The sequence below is a fragment of the Chaetura pelagica genome, unplaced genomic scaffold (assembly GCF_000747805.2).
Source record: "Chaetura pelagica isolate M959 unplaced genomic scaffold, ChaPel_1.0 scaffold107, whole genome shotgun sequence".
Lineage (NCBI taxonomy): Eukaryota > Metazoa > Chordata > Aves > Apodiformes > Apodidae > Chaetura > Chaetura pelagica.
The window spans coordinates 989,039-1,003,834 of record NW_009953979.1 but is presented as its reverse complement, the minus strand read 5'-3'; the positions used below and the strand labels follow the sequence as shown (position 1 = coordinate 1,003,834).

Genomic DNA, 14,796 nt, shown 5'->3' with positions numbered 1-14,796 from the left:
GAGGGGGTGAAGTAAGACAAGGTGGGGGCTGAGCAGGGAGCCTGGGTGGGAGGGTGGAGGGTTTAGAACCACAGAATCGTTTATGTTAGAAAAATCCTTCAAGATCCTCAAGTCCAACCATCACCCAGCACTGCCAAGGCCACCACTAAACCATGTCCCTCAGCACCACAGCTACATGGCTTTGAAATCCCTCCAGGGATGGGGACTCCACCACTGCCCTGGGCAGCCTGGGCCAGGGCCTGACAACCCTTGCCAGGAAGAAATTGTTCCCAATATCCAATCTAACCCTTCCCTGGCACAACTTGAGGCTGTTTCCTCTTGTCCCATCACTTGTTCTGGGAGAAGAGACCAATCCCCCCGGCTCCAACCTCCTTTCAGGGAGTTGCAGAGAGCAAGAAGGTCTCCCCTCAGCCTCCTTTTCTCCAGGCTGAACACCCCCAGTTCCCTCAGCTGCTCCTCATCACACTTGTGCTCCAGACCCTTCCCCAGCTCCACTGCCCTTCTCTGGACATGCTCCAGACACTGTCAACCAACATCCCCAGATCCTTTTCCACTGGGCACTTCCCAGCCAGTCTTCCTGAAGCCTGGAGTGTCTCCTGGGGTTGGTGTGACCCAAGGACACGTCCTGGCACTTGGCCTTGTGGAACCTCAAATACTTGGCCTTGGCCCATCAAAGAGGATGAAGGTAAAGGAGGAAGGAAAACCCGCAGGAGATGACAAGGGAATAAATCCTCTCCTGCAGCCAAGGTGGGACTTGTGTTGATGCAGCAGCACATTTGATCCAGTCCTGCTTGGTGCAGAGGGATTCACCATCTTCTCTGGGGCCTGGTGCCCAACCTCATGCCAGGCCCTTCCCTGTGTAAGCCCCAGCTGGGCTGACAATGGGCAGGGAGAAACTCCCCCTCAGCCAGGACCCATCCATACCACCCTGGGAATGTCCTGCCTTGAGTTAACTCCTGCCTGGAGATGGGATGGGGATGGGTCTTTTGGCTGTGCCCCCATGCCAGGCCTGGGGACAGTGTACCAGGGTAGATGGCTGACGTTGGAGGGAGGTCCCAACATGGTCCCAGTCAGCCCCTTATGGTGGGGCCGTTTGGGGGCAGGGAGGCATGATGCCAGGAGGTAGGTCTGAGGGGAGACCAGAGCAGAAGAGACCATGCAGACAGGCTCACAGCACACATCATCGTGCTGTAGGAGGAAGGGCTGGGCTGCAGTCAAGGGAGATCTCTCAAACACACCAGGGCATCCTCCCACTTCTCCCCACTGGCTTGCTCACATGGAGACATCTCTGCTCTAGGGATTCAAAGGGTTGAGATGTCCATAAATAATGAATCCTTTTGGAAACCTGCCTCTGGCACAGTGATCTTGGCAGATGAAGAATGGGCTGTGAGGAAGAGCAGAGGAGGTGGCACTTGCTTTCTCCTGGTTTAGCTGTTGGTTTTGATCTAGGTTCATGGCCAAGGAGGAGTCAAGTTCCAGAACTGGGCCAAGACCTATGGCTCCTCTCCAGAGCTGTACTTCCAGCCCACCTCGGTGGAGGAGATCCGGGAGGTAAGGGGGGTGATGCTCCATTATGTTCATTCAGAGAGGTGACAGGTGGTGACAGCATGAGTCCTTCCCTCAGCCCCAGGAGATGGCCCATCCTACTGAGCTGAGGTGCTTCAGTCATCTAGAAGATGCAGAAAACAGACACACCTGGCCCCAGCTGGACTCTGTTCCTTGGGCATCAGCATCTGGCAACTTTATGGGTTGTCCTGGCTGCCCCAGCTGAGGGGTGGGAGTCCTCTATCACTTTTGTCATCCCAGAGATACCTCTGTTACCCTTGGGTGTCTCAGTTGTCCATTGCCTCTTTTGGGATCATGTAATAGAATGGTTTGGGTTGGGAGGAACCTTTAAAGGTCATCCAGTCCAGCCCCTGAGGGTGACCCACCCCAAGGGCTGTCTTAGGAGGTGTCTCAGTGCTGCCTGCTGTCTCTGCAGGTCCTGGATATGGCCAGGCAGCGGCACAAGAGGGTGAAGGTGGTTGGGGGTGGCCACTCTCCTTCCGACATCGCCTGCACAGATGACTTCATGATCCAAATGGGGAAGATGAACAGGGTTCTCAAGGTGAGACTGGCTTCTTGGAGGTGACCTGGTGGTGCTGAGACGTGGTGGGTCCTCTGTGTGGCCACTAAGGGCACGGAAACCGACACTGGTGAAAGGATGGAGAGGTTTCCTCTCCTTACAGCCAGGAGTTTTCCCAAACCAGATGCTGAAATGCTGGTGCAGGACTAGGAAATGGGCATTGTCCTGCTAGAAAACCATCCCTTGCACATTGGAAGTGTTTGGAGAAGCTATAAAATTGCAACCAAGTGATATCTCAGTGAGGGCTCTGCAGGTTGTCCTCATCACAGCAGCATCTGCTGGGTGGGGAGGAGGTACCTGGCAGAACCATCTCTCACCATGTGAGCTTACAAAGCCTGACTGGGTGTTAATGGTCCGTGGTTTGTTCCTTCATCAGCTGGGAAATGTCCCCATGGGAGATCACTCCGGTTGATGACCCTGGGGAGGAAACAGCTCTTGTTGGTAATTAATAGCAGCAGTTAATTAGGAATGGTTCCTTCCCCAACAGCTCTGTTTGTCAAAAGTGGGATGAATGGTCCTTCCACCAGGAGCTGACTGAGCAAGGCAGGAGGGCAGAGCAGAGAGGTTTGCTGAAGGTAGAGGTTTGCTGGGAGTTCTCTTCTCCCTTGCACTGACCGACTAGAAGGAGTTATGGGAGAGGTTACCTACCCCCGAGACTGTGCAGAGCAGAGGGGAGTGGGGTCTGGTCTGGGGGCAGGAATCTGAGGCATCATTGGGTTGGACAAAGTTTGGGTTGGGTGAAGGTCTCAGAGGTGGCAGCTCAGGATGGAGCAAGGCCTTCCAGGTAGGTGGCTCTCCCATATAGACATTAAGAACTGCCTTGGTAAGAGCAGAGGTGTTTTCCATGAAGTGTTTCTCCTCCAAACTGTGTGGCCTTCCCCTTTCACCTTGCATCCCATCCTTTGCAGGTGGACAAGGAGAAGCAGCAGGTGACGGTGGAAGGTGGGATTTTCCTCTCGGATCTGAACGTAGAGCTGAGCAAACATGGGCTGGCCCTGGCCAAGTGAGTGGATGTGTTGCTTGGAGCAACCTGGGGTCCCTGCCCATAGCAAGGAGGTTGGGACTAGATTATTTTTCAGGTCCCTTCCAACCCAAACCATTGATTCATTTCTCACAATCTCTTTTATTTGCTGATCTGAGGGAAGAAATTGCTCTTAAATTATTGGTTCAATATCTGTGTTCCTCACTCAACACAAGTGATCAGTTTGTCAGAGCCCTGGTCCCAGCTGGGCTGAGGGTTCAGAGAAATAAGCCCCCCCTGACCAGATGGCCAACAGTGTGTATGGGCTGAGCAGGGCTCCTTTCATGGAGGAGATATCCACCAATGGTCTCAATGACCATAGAAACAATGCTTGGTTGAGGAGCTCCCTGTGCCCCAGCTGTTGGAAGCTGGAGGAGTCTTTGGGGGAAATGGCAGGAACATCCTGCTGTTTGCTGTAATCTTTTACCATCCCCATGTGCCCACCTTGGCCACGGTTGCAGGGATGGACCTTGTTCTGCAGACCTTAATATGCTGCTTCCAGCCCTGCTCTGCAGTGATGTTTCTGGGGTAAACTCAGGTTCTTCACCCCTTCCTCTGATTCCATATGGGAAGGAGGTCTCCACCCCAGTAAGCCCCTCCAGACTGATGGGGAGAGATGGTGGCTTGTGAGATGGGACACAGCTGAGTTGACCATGGTGACCTGTGCTGACCAGCTGCCTCTTCCCCCCATGGACATCCTGATAGATATCTTCCATGGAGATGTGCACACATGGCCAACAAACCCACCCGTTGTTGCAGGGCACCCTGAAGGGAGGAAAACCTTGTTGGGGCAGAGGGGAAGTCCTGGGGACCTCAGTACCCTCATGGGGGGTCTGCACACAGTGTTATGCCTGGCACAGTGGGCTGTGCCCCATGCCATGTCCCACATGCTCATGTCCTCACCAGCCCCTTTGTCTGCCCCCAGCTTAGGAGCTGTGTCTGAAGTGGCAGCAGCAGGGGTGATCGGGACGGGGACACACAACACTGGGATCAAGCATGGCATCCTGCCCACCCAGGTGAGACACGAATCTGTCAGCATCTTGAGGGCTTCAGGGGAGATGTCCCATCACCTTGTCTGGGTCTGTGTGCCCAGCTCAGGGCTAAGGAAGGAGCACACTGTACTCAGCAAGCAGGAGGGGTGCTGTCCCACTAGAATGGAGCTGCTATGAGGGACTCCCAAGGCCCCATGTACCGTGGGAATCATGAAATAATCAAATCACAGAATAGTTTGGGTGGGAAGGGACATTTAAAGGTCATCTAGTCCATGAGTCTTTACATCTTTAACTAGATCAGGTTGCTCAGAGGCCATCCAGCCTGACCTGGAATGTTTCTAGGGATGGGGCTTCTACCTTTCTGGGCAACTGGGGCTAGTGTCTTGCTACCCTCGGTGTAAACAGCTTCTTTCTTAATACTTCCTCATCTGCCAAACAAAACTGCTGTCCACGTGCTTTATGGTCTTACAATCCCATTACCAAGCTCTGCAGCAATGGAAAAGAAGTTCTTGTACTGAAGCCCCCCAAAACCAAGGTCCAGGTCTATCTTCAACTAGACAGTTAGAAAAACCCTCCACGCCAAGCTCAAATCCTGCATGGTGATTCCACTGATGGTTCTGAAGAAGTGAAGTTACCTGGGGGAGTTTTACTTCTTTATTGATGGCTTCTCCTAACATCCCCAGAGAGAGAAGGATCCTTTTGTGTCACTGAATCAAAGGCGGCAGGAGAGGGGCTGGTGGAGCCTTGCTCAGCAGAAAGCATCCTGTGACTGGGAGTGTCCCCAGCTGTAAGGTTTGGGGTGGATGCAGGGCCTTGGCAGGGAGGTGGGACACACTGATGGTTTGCTCCCCTCTCGGCAGGTCACAGCACTGACACTGCTGACAGCCTCGGGGGACATCCTGGAGTGCTCAGAGTCCATCAACCCAGACATCTTTCAGGCTGCCCGCCTGCACCTTGGCTGCCTGGGTGTTGTGGTGACAGTCACCTTCCAGTGCGTGCCCCAGTTCCACCTGCACGAGGTCACCTTCCCCTCCACCCTCACTGAGGTACTTTCAGAGCTTCCTTGGGGATAAGCAAAGTTCTTGGTGAGGTGATGTGGTCAACGGGAGACTGAGAAGTGGTTATGTGCCAGTAGAATTCCACAGGTTGTGTCGTTTTACTCCTTGTCCATCCTTATGGTGTGCTTCATGGTGTCCTTTAAGCTGGAGACATCTCCAGGAGGAGGAAGGAAAAGCCAAGTTTCTTAGCAAATGCCACTTTAACTTCCCATGAGTGGGAACAGCATCTTCTGGGACCAGAGAGGTGCAGGTAGTGGAGCGAGGAGGGGAGGTACCTGTGAGGGGTACCTCTGCACCACATAGGGCAGGTGGGTGCTCAGGACCTGCAGCAAGACCTGCATCACATAGTGCAGCTGATGTTCAGGAGTAAAGCAGGGTTTGTAGGAGAAGGCTGGTGGCTTCCAGTGTCCTCAGGAACCTGCCAAAGACTTTCTGTGCTCACCTTGGGCTGCGGACAATGACCTAGAACATGGCTCTGTCCTTCAGAGTTGCCCTCCGGGTCCTGGCAGGGGAGGTGGGACCACTGTGCTGTGGGAGGCTGGTGTGGGAGTTGCTTGCTCCCTGGGCATGATCCCAGCTGGGAGAGGATGCATTGGCATGGGGTATGTTGCAACCCTTAGATCCAGGGAAGCAGAGGACTGCTGCTCAGCAGAGACCTCCAGGCTGGCCAGCAGGACCTGTGTGCCACTGGTGGGACCAAAGCAGGAGAGAAGAGCGTGAAAAGACTTCTGTTCTTCTTGATTCCACTTCTGATTCAGATCTGGGGCTGTGCTGGGCACTGGTGAGGCTGCAGCTTGAATCCCTGGATCCATTTGGAGCCTCTCATGACAAAAAGGACATTGAGGGGCTGGAGCGTGTCCAGAGAAAGGCAAAGGAGCTGGGGAAGGCTCTGGAGCACAAGTGTGATGAGGAGCAGCTGAGAGAAGTGGGGGTGTTCAGCCTGGAGAAAAGGAGGCTGAGGGGAGACCTTCTTGCTCTCTGCAACTGCCTGAGAGGAGGTTGGAGCCAGGGTAGGGGCTGGTCTCTTCTCTCCAGGAACAAGCAACAGGACAGGAGGAAAGGGCCTCAAGTTGTGGCAGGGGAGGTTTAGATTGGATGTTGGGAACAATTTCTCCCTGGAAAGGGCTGTCAGGCCCTGGCCCAGGCTGCCCAGGACAGGGGTGGAGTCCCCATCCCTGGAGGGGTTTGAAAGTTCTGTAAATGTGGTGCTGAGGGACATGGTTTAGTGGTGGCGTTGGCAGTGTAGGTCTTTTTCAACCAAAACAATTCCATGATTCTGTGACAGCCAGTGCCCTCTTTAGGGAAAAAAACTGGATGACAAGATCCATGTCAGTGTCCCCATGTCCTGGCCTCTCTGCAGCATTATCCTTATGTCTCAACATTAGTTGTCCCCTGCCTGACTCAGCCTGGATGTGACAGAAATGGGACACCCTCCAGCTCCGGGCTGTTCCCCCTGAGCCTTGCAGCAGGCAGGGATGAACAAGGGGAAGAGCAACCACAGTGGTGAAAGCTGCTTCAGGCTTGGACACCTGCCTGGGCTGTGCAGTGCTGGCATGTCCCTCTGGAGCTGAGATGGAGGTTTGCCCAGAGCCCTAAGCTTGGTGTTCCCTGGCCTGAGCACAGAGGCTTCAGCACAGTGGAAACAGAGGTGCTGAAGGAAGGAGCCTGAAGGCATCAGCACTTGGTTCTGGCCGTAGGAAATGTTACCAGGACATGGATGAGCCAAGTTTAACCTGGTGTTCACAGGTGCTGGTGGGTCAGTGGAGATCTGGTAACTCCAGGCACATGTGACTAAGCCTAATGCAGATTTAATGTTCCAGCTGGAGAAAACTGCCCTTGTTGGAAATCCTGGGCTGGTTGGATGAGATGATGAGCTGCCTGGATTAAGGAAGGAGAGGGAGAAGACTGTGCTGACTGAGGAGGGGCCATCTCCCATCTTGCTGTGCCCTGCTGCTTGGCTAACGGGGAGCTTTGCCTTTCCCAGTGACAGAGGAGCCAATCAAAACAGTTCATGAGCATCTTGTGCTCTTGATAATAACTTGGTCCTTTCTTCTGTGTGAGCCCAGGTTATTGGTTGGTCTCTCTATCTCCCAAGGAAAGTTGGGTTTAACTCTGCTTAGTTTTTCCAAGCTCATCTCAGGACAAACCATGCTGGGGAGGAGGAGTGTGATGGGTTACATGTTCCAAAGGCCAGACTTATCAGGACCCAACCCCAGAGCAGCAATTGAGTCATGTGATAAAAAACTCCCTTTAAACCAATCATCATGTTGCTACTGGACTTGACCATCTGTGTCTTGCCAAAGGTCCCAGTCACCCAGAGTGAGGTGTAGGGCACTTCTGGGACATCCCCAAGGGAGGTAGCTTTCTAAGGAGGGTTTCTGACCTGCTGTCTCATAGATCAGGTTCTTGCACAGCTCTGAAGGCTTCACACACTGTTTCCTCAGCAAGTTCTGCTGTCCTATCATCTGTCCTGTCCCTGTTGTCCCCTCTTCACAGCCATGTCCTCATGAAGACCACATCTTGCATGTACCCTATGAAAGGGCACTTGGCTGGCCATGGAGAGCATGAGAAGTTTAGGTCCCTGCTCACTGGGGACAGTGTCCTGGGATGCTGGTATAGAGCTGCTTGATGCTGGAGAGTGGTTTCCTTCATCTGAGCTTTCCCTTCCTGGCTGGAACCAGGTTGATTTCCTCCAAAACACTCATGAAATGTCCTTTTTTGAGGAAGTTAATCTCCTGGGCTTTATGAGCTTGGGTCCCTATGTGGCTCTGTGGCCAAGGGTGAGTATGATCCGGTTCCCTCAGAAAGCATTTTGAAGGCCCTGTGGGCATTTCTAGAGTGATTAGAAGGAATTATTTCTCCTGGGGACACATCAACACTAACTTCCCTCTCTCTGCCATTATGTAAACTCCTTTCAATTGCTGGATGTGTTTCCTTGGGGTCCTCCCACCCTCATGGTGGTGGGAAGTTGGATGGAATGAGCTGTTCCATCTCGTGTTCAGTTACTCCATGGCTGGGACAGCCTGGCACAGCCACCCTATCAGGATGTGACCTACTGCCTTGGGCAGAGCAATCATTGTCCCAGGTCTCTGGCACCAGGTCATTGCTGGAGACTGCAGCATTGCACAGGCTACAGCCTACAGAGAAGGGGCCACCTACAAGGTGAAAGACCTGGTGGTCTGTGTGGACTTGTTGTGTTCACTGGAAAAAGCTGGATTTCTGGATGGAGAAACTGAGGCATGAAGTCCACCAGAAGGAAAAAAAAAACCAGTCGTGGTGGTGAGAAGATCCTCTCCAGGATCTTGGATCTGGTTCAACCACTGACTGTCTTTGTCGTCCTGTGGTCTGACATCCTTGCTGGTGCATCTTCAGCAGTCTCCTCCACTGTCTCATTTGGGTCTCACAGGTCCAGTTCCAGAGATGACTAATGATGGCACAAGCCTTCGTTAAGTCTGGCTCATGAAAAATAAATAGTACTTGGACAAAAGCAGCAAAGTTTGTTGCAGGATTGATCCAAGCTGCAGCACCAGTAAAGCTCTGAGAAAAGCTGCCCTTAATTTTTTAAGGACTGAATTATTCAGTGCCCCGTTGGGGTGGCTCGAACACCGCCACAAATGTGAGTTTAACACACTTTTGCTGTAGCTTCTTCCTAAGCCCTGATCCAAAGCAACGCAGCTGCCCTTGTGCAGTCCTATGGGCAGCTGGGCTGACTGGGGAGGTGGACAGAGAGGTCCATGATATCCCAGATGGGTTTGGGTGGGAAGGGACATTAAAAATAATCTATTTCCAACCCCTTTGCCATGGGCAGGGACACCTCCCACCAGACCAGGTTGCTCCAAGCCCCATCCAACCTGCCCTTCAACACTGCCAGGGATGGGGCAGCCACAGCTGCTCTGGGAAGCCTGGGCCAATGTCTCACCACCCTCACAGCAAAGAATTTCTTCCTCAGATCTCTTCTCACTCTCCCCTCTTGCAGCTTGAAATTCAGCTTTCCTGTAGCCACTTCAGGTACTGGAAGATGCTCTAAGGTCTCAACTCATCTTGAGCTTCTCATCACCCATCATCCCCAAATCCATTCTCCACCCAGCCTGGGTTTGTGCTTGAGTTTGCCCCAACCCATATGCAGGACCTTGTACTTGGCCTTGTTGAATTTTAATGCATGAATGCATTTTAAATGCATTGAAATGTTTTAGTGTGGTAGCACCAAGTCACCTCCTTATGGCTTGCTCCTTCCCCAGCCTGCTTGAACCCTCACTGCATCCTCTGACCCCTTCAGCCAAATTCCCAACCTGAGGGTTGTTTTACACCTCCTAATCTGCCTTTTAGCTGGGAAACTTAAGCTCACGTGCAGGATGACCTGTTATGCTGAGTAGGACAGGTTACCCTGCTCAGGATCATCTGCCCGGGCTGTGCCCCCTGCATAGTTCAGCCCATCTTTTTCCCCATCCCTCGAGGCTGTTAGGAGGGTGAAAACAGGAACGAGCTCTATAAATATTAATGCCATTATCAATCCTCAGTCATCCCTGCTCCTTTGCCTGCTTCCAGATCTCTGGCTTTCATGTTGAGTGGCCCAGCCAAGCGGAAGAGAATAATGGCAAGGGAGCAGGTTGCTTGAAATATTTAAGCATGAGTTATCTAAGACGTTGCAAATAATATATGTGTCAGAGGAGCCAGGCTTGGGTTTGTGCTTATGTAAGATCTGGATGCTTTCTTTCCTGGCCTCGTGATTATCTCTATCGCTGGGATAAACTCAGCTGCTCTGGCTGCTGATGGTGACCAAGAACAAGGCGTGGGACTGAGAGGGTTTGTTGTGAACCTGAGAGACCTGCAGAGCATCCCTGGGTGGTGGCAGGGATGGAGTCGGCCTCCCCTTCCTCCAAACCCACTGGGAGACTGGTGAGGATGAGGATGGGTCAGGCCTGGATATGATGCTTCTTCGCCTGATCTGGCAGCTTTGGGGCTTTCTGAGTTGGACAGGGTTGTCAGATATACAATCACAGACTAGTTGGGAAGGGACATTTCAAGGTCATCTAGTCCAACCCCCCTGCAGTGGGAAGGGACACCTTCAACTAGATCAGGTTGCTCAGAGCACTTTCCAACCTGACCTGGAATTTTTCAGGGATGGTTAATCTACCAACTCTCTGGGCAACATCAGGCAGCTTCTTAATAAAAACCTTCTTCCTTCTATCTGGTCTAAATCTCCCCTTTTTCAGTTTAGGACCATCACCCTTTGTCCTCTCACTACAGGCCCTGTTGAAAAGGCTGTCCCTGTGCTTAAAAGTTTGTCCCCATAATATGTCATGAAGCAATGGGTGATGAGGCAATGAGTTTCTCATCAGGAAGTTCTCTGATCTGCTTCTGAACCCTTGCAAACTTCAGACTTGCACAGCTTAGTGACCTGCTGGGTGAAGAAATGCTTCCTTTGGTTGGAGCCTGCAACTTCCTAACCCTAACTTGAACCCCAACCCTTTGGGGGATGTCCCAGGCACCTGGGATGGATACCTCAAGCCCAATTTAGCTATTTTTATGCTGAAGAATTTGGTGGAGAAAGTGAAATTGAGAAACGACAGTCAGATTTTTCAGGAAAACCTAAGTGTTCTGTAAAAGGAGGCCTAGGGGACACCTTATTGCCACCTTCCAGTACTTAAAGGGTGGCTAACAAGTAGATGAAGACTCCCTTTTTACAAGGAGTCACATGGAAAAGATAAGGGATAATGAGTGCAAGTTACACCTTGGGAGATCCCAGTTGGACTCCAGAATAAAATTTTTCACTATGAGAGCAGTTGGACAGTGGGATAACCTCCCCAGGGAAGTGATGGATTCCCTAGCACAGGACACTTTTAACATTCAACTTGGCAAGGCACTGGGCCATCTCATCTAAACTGTGTTCCTACTGGCAAAGGTTGAGCCAGATGGTCCTTGAGGTCCCTTTCAACCTGGCATTCTATGATTCTATGAACTCATCCAAGACCACCCAGCGCCTCAACCCTCTCTTCATTGCTGGGCATGACTTTGTCCCTTTTAGCCAGAGAAGTTGCTTTGGCCTCAGTGTTTGAAAGTGACTCTTCCAAATGGTGCTCAGACGTCATCCTGTGGTGGGACCTTGCCTGGCACAGGCAGCAAGAAGACGAAAAGGAATGAGCATCCATCTCATCTTCCAAAATACAATCTCTCCATGCTCCCTAACTCTGCTTCATTGCTTTGGTAGACCTAAGGGACATGTGCTAGTGACTTCTGGTGCTTCATCCTCCCCAGCATCTTGGCCACATCTGTCCTATCCTTGTCCTTTCCTGAGGACTGCTGGAGCAACCAAACCTGCATGTCAGCAGGCGGTGGGGCTGACCCTCAGCTCAGCGAGCTCTTGAGGGAGTTTGCAAGCAAGAAAGCCATCAGCTTCTTTCAAGCCAACCCTTGTGAAGGAAAGGGATTAGTTCTGGGCTTCTGGGAGGGAAGCAAAGATGAGCAAAATCCCTCAGGGCTCTGCATGCTCTGGGGTCATCTCCATTGCGTGCATTGGCCACTTTACAGCGACAAGATTTCCACCGCCCGGACATCTGTCTCTGACTCGGGTGCTCTGCCAGCAGAAAACGTCCCCAAGGACTCCTGAAGCTGCTGCCTTCAGCTCCCGCCTGCTGCGCTGTAATTATCCTACAAAGTGGCAGGCTTCTTTTCTTCAGAAGGATCTTCCTCTATCACGAGGATCAAAAGCACACATTGAAAAGGTCGCCCCGCCGGCAATTCGCTGCTGCTGCTCCCGCAGAGCGGCTGGAAGACAAACAGAGTTTGGCAGGATCACCTTGGGAAGGCTTCATCTGCTCTTCCCTGCTCGTTTTAGCAGCTCAATGCTTTTGTCCCCAAACCAAGCCGTTGAAAATGTGGGGTTGTAGCTTTTGCTCTGCTTCTACTTGCACAGTCAGCAACTAAGAACTTCTTTGGCTGGAAAATAAGCTGTTTTGGGAACATCTTGGAGAGACCTCCCCCTGCAGTGCTGTGGTCCCCAACATAAGGACATGGGCTCTTGGATCGAGTCCAAAGAGTGCTGAAGGGCAGGTTGGATGGAGCTTGGAGCAAGCTGGTCTAGTGGGAGGTGTCCCTGCCCATGGCAGGGGGGTTGGAATTAAATGGTCTTTAAGGTCCCTTCCAACCCGAACCAGTCTGGGATTCCATCATTTTGTGTGCTTTCTGGGAGCTGCAGCTGTGGAGCTGCAGGCAACAGCAGTAGCATTAACTCTCAGCAGTTAAAGGAATACACTGTTTGTCTTCCCATCCTTCCTGCTTTAACAGGAATTAGGGCATTATGGCCATGTGACCCTACGAAGACCCTCACTTTATGGCAGGGTCACAGCTCCGTGCTTGCTGCTAAAGCAGCCCAGCCTGGTGATTAACAGCCCATTAAGACAAAAAACCCAGCCAGAAAGGAGCAGCTTCACAGCTAAAGTTTCCACGAGGACAAAGGACAAGGAGGGTTCGTCACCAATCAAGGTCCCGGGCAAAACAGACTCAACTTGGGGGAAAAATAAGAATTTAATTTCACACTAATCAAACACACACAGGACACACACACAGGGCAGGGCTTGCACATGTTACCCCACCCCTCCCTTCTTCCCGGGCCCAAATCACTTTGTTCTGGTTTCTCTCCCTCCTCCCCAGCGGCACAGGTGGATGGGGATGGGGTTTAGAGTCAGTTCACAGGCTGGTGGTTCCTGCTGCTCCTTCCTCCTCAGGAAGAAGGATTCCTTCCCTGCTTCCCCCCGGGGTCCCTCCCATAGGAGAGAGTCCTCCACGAACCTCTCCTTCCTGAGTCCTTCCCCCGAGGTCCAGAGCTGCTCCAGCCTGGGCTTCCTACAGAGTCATGGGTGCTCTGGGAACAAACCCCCCTGGCGCCGGGGTCTTCTGAAGCTGCACAATCAGAGTCCACAGGCAGCAAATTCTCTGGCCACAAAATCCAAGTCCACTGGCCAAGTTCACCCCTCCTGGTGCCTTCAGAGAATGTTCCACCATGTTACTCTATGAGTGCAGGGGGAAACTCTGCCATTTCATCATGGGTGGAAGGGAAACTTCTGCTTGGGCACCTTCTTCCCCTTCTTCCAGCACTGCTCTCCTCCCCCAGCACAGCTCTTCTCCCCCAAGTGCTTCTCTGCTCAGGTGTTACCTCACTCCCTTCGTGTGTTAATCACTGAGGGGCGTCTATTGTCCCTCTAAGTCCTTGGCTGGGTTTGGAGCAGGGGGAGCTTCTCAGCTTCTTACTGGAGCCACTGCTGGGGCCCTTCCTCCACTACCAAAAAAACCACCAAACCAAACCAGAACAAAGTCTTTCTGCAAAGCTATGGGAGATCTTCGGAGGGGGGGTGGTTGGAGAGGCTCTTTGTAGGGAGAGGTGCTGGCCCAGCTGAGATAGCACCGTGCAGGGGTGAGCAGAGGGTCCCTCCACCCTTGCACACCCAGGCAAGGAAGAAGGGATATGGGCTGAAGGGTCTTTTCATTTCTGCAGGTGCTGCTGTGTCAGTCAGCAGCATTTCCTCCAGGCAGCTCTCGGACAGGACCCTGGTGGCTCTGGGGTCAAACTATCTGTGTCCTGGAGCTGTGGTCACCTCCTTGAGCATCATTGTCCTGACTACATTGTCCTGCCTGTCCCCTGCCTGCCTAGATTCCCTGTGCCTTGCTGTCCTTGGCTGCTGGCAGGCAGCTCATCTGAGGGAGCTGCCTTTCTTAAAGCTCTTTTTTGCGTCTTTATGAATAATTTGGCAATTCCGCCTTTGAAGCGGGGAACATCTCTGGGACATGGCCATGTAATGCATCCTGACTCCATCCTTCATTTCATCCCAGCTCCATCCTCCTTTGCATCTCAGCTCTATCCCCCATTTCCTCAGGTCTCCCAAGCCACAGAAGGCTGTGCTGTGAGCGTGTGGAAGCTGGAGAGGCATCCTGAGACCAGGAGGTGGATTTCAGAAGCCCTCAGCATGCCCTGCTGTACAGCTGATGGCTGGAGGGGGCCCCTCCAGCCCTGCCTGGGCTACCTCATGCTTGGGAATGCCTGACGGAGCAATTTGGGGGCTGCAGAGGTGTGACTGCAGGAGGATATGGGTCCTGAGCTTGGATGCATGCCAGATGTGGTCTCAGCAACATCTGCAGGACAGTGGGCTTTGCCATGGCCAAGGGAGAGGAGATTATGGGCATGCATGCTTCCCTTCCCCAGATGCCAGGTCCATGGTCTCTCTTAGACCCTTGGTGCTTGGCTGTGCCCTACGGACATCCCTCCAGTCCAAGGCCCAACAAGACTTGCCTCAAGGGAAGGGATTTTCTGCCTGTGCTCTGCTCTGGTGAGACCCCCCTGCAGTGCTGGGCCAGCTCTGGGGTCCTCAACATAAGAAGGACACAGAGCTGTTGGAGTGAGTCCAGAAGAGGTCATGGAGGTGATCCAAGGGATGGATGGGGCTTGGAGCAAGCTGGTCTAGTGGGAGGTGTCCCTGCCCATGGCAGGGGATTAGAACTAGATGATCTTTAAGGTCCCTTCCAACCCAAACCAGTCTGGGATTCCATTATTCTACAGCTGCAGACAGACTCCTTGGGTTCTCCCTGGCTTTCCTGAGAGGCCTCTGA

General features: G+C 52.6%; 1 protein-coding gene across 1 annotated transcript in view; it reads left to right on the top strand.

Moving 5' to 3' along the window:
• The first annotated feature begins 679 nt into the window (after positions 1 to 679).
• Positions 680 to 14,796, top strand: part of LOC104392784 (L-gulonolactone oxidase-like) — a 41,963-nt gene continuing 27,846 nt past the window's right edge. The window contains exons 1-6 of the mRNA XM_010002219.1: positions 680 to 685; positions 1,450 to 1,551; positions 1,982 to 2,107; positions 3,034 to 3,128; positions 4,072 to 4,162; positions 4,999 to 5,184. Coding sequence (XP_010000521.1) covers positions 680 to 685; positions 1,450 to 1,551; positions 1,982 to 2,107; positions 3,034 to 3,128; positions 4,072 to 4,162; positions 4,999 to 5,184 — 606 coding nt within the window. The remainder of the gene's footprint in view (positions 686 to 1,449; positions 1,552 to 1,981; positions 2,108 to 3,033; positions 3,129 to 4,071; positions 4,163 to 4,998; positions 5,185 to 14,796) is intronic.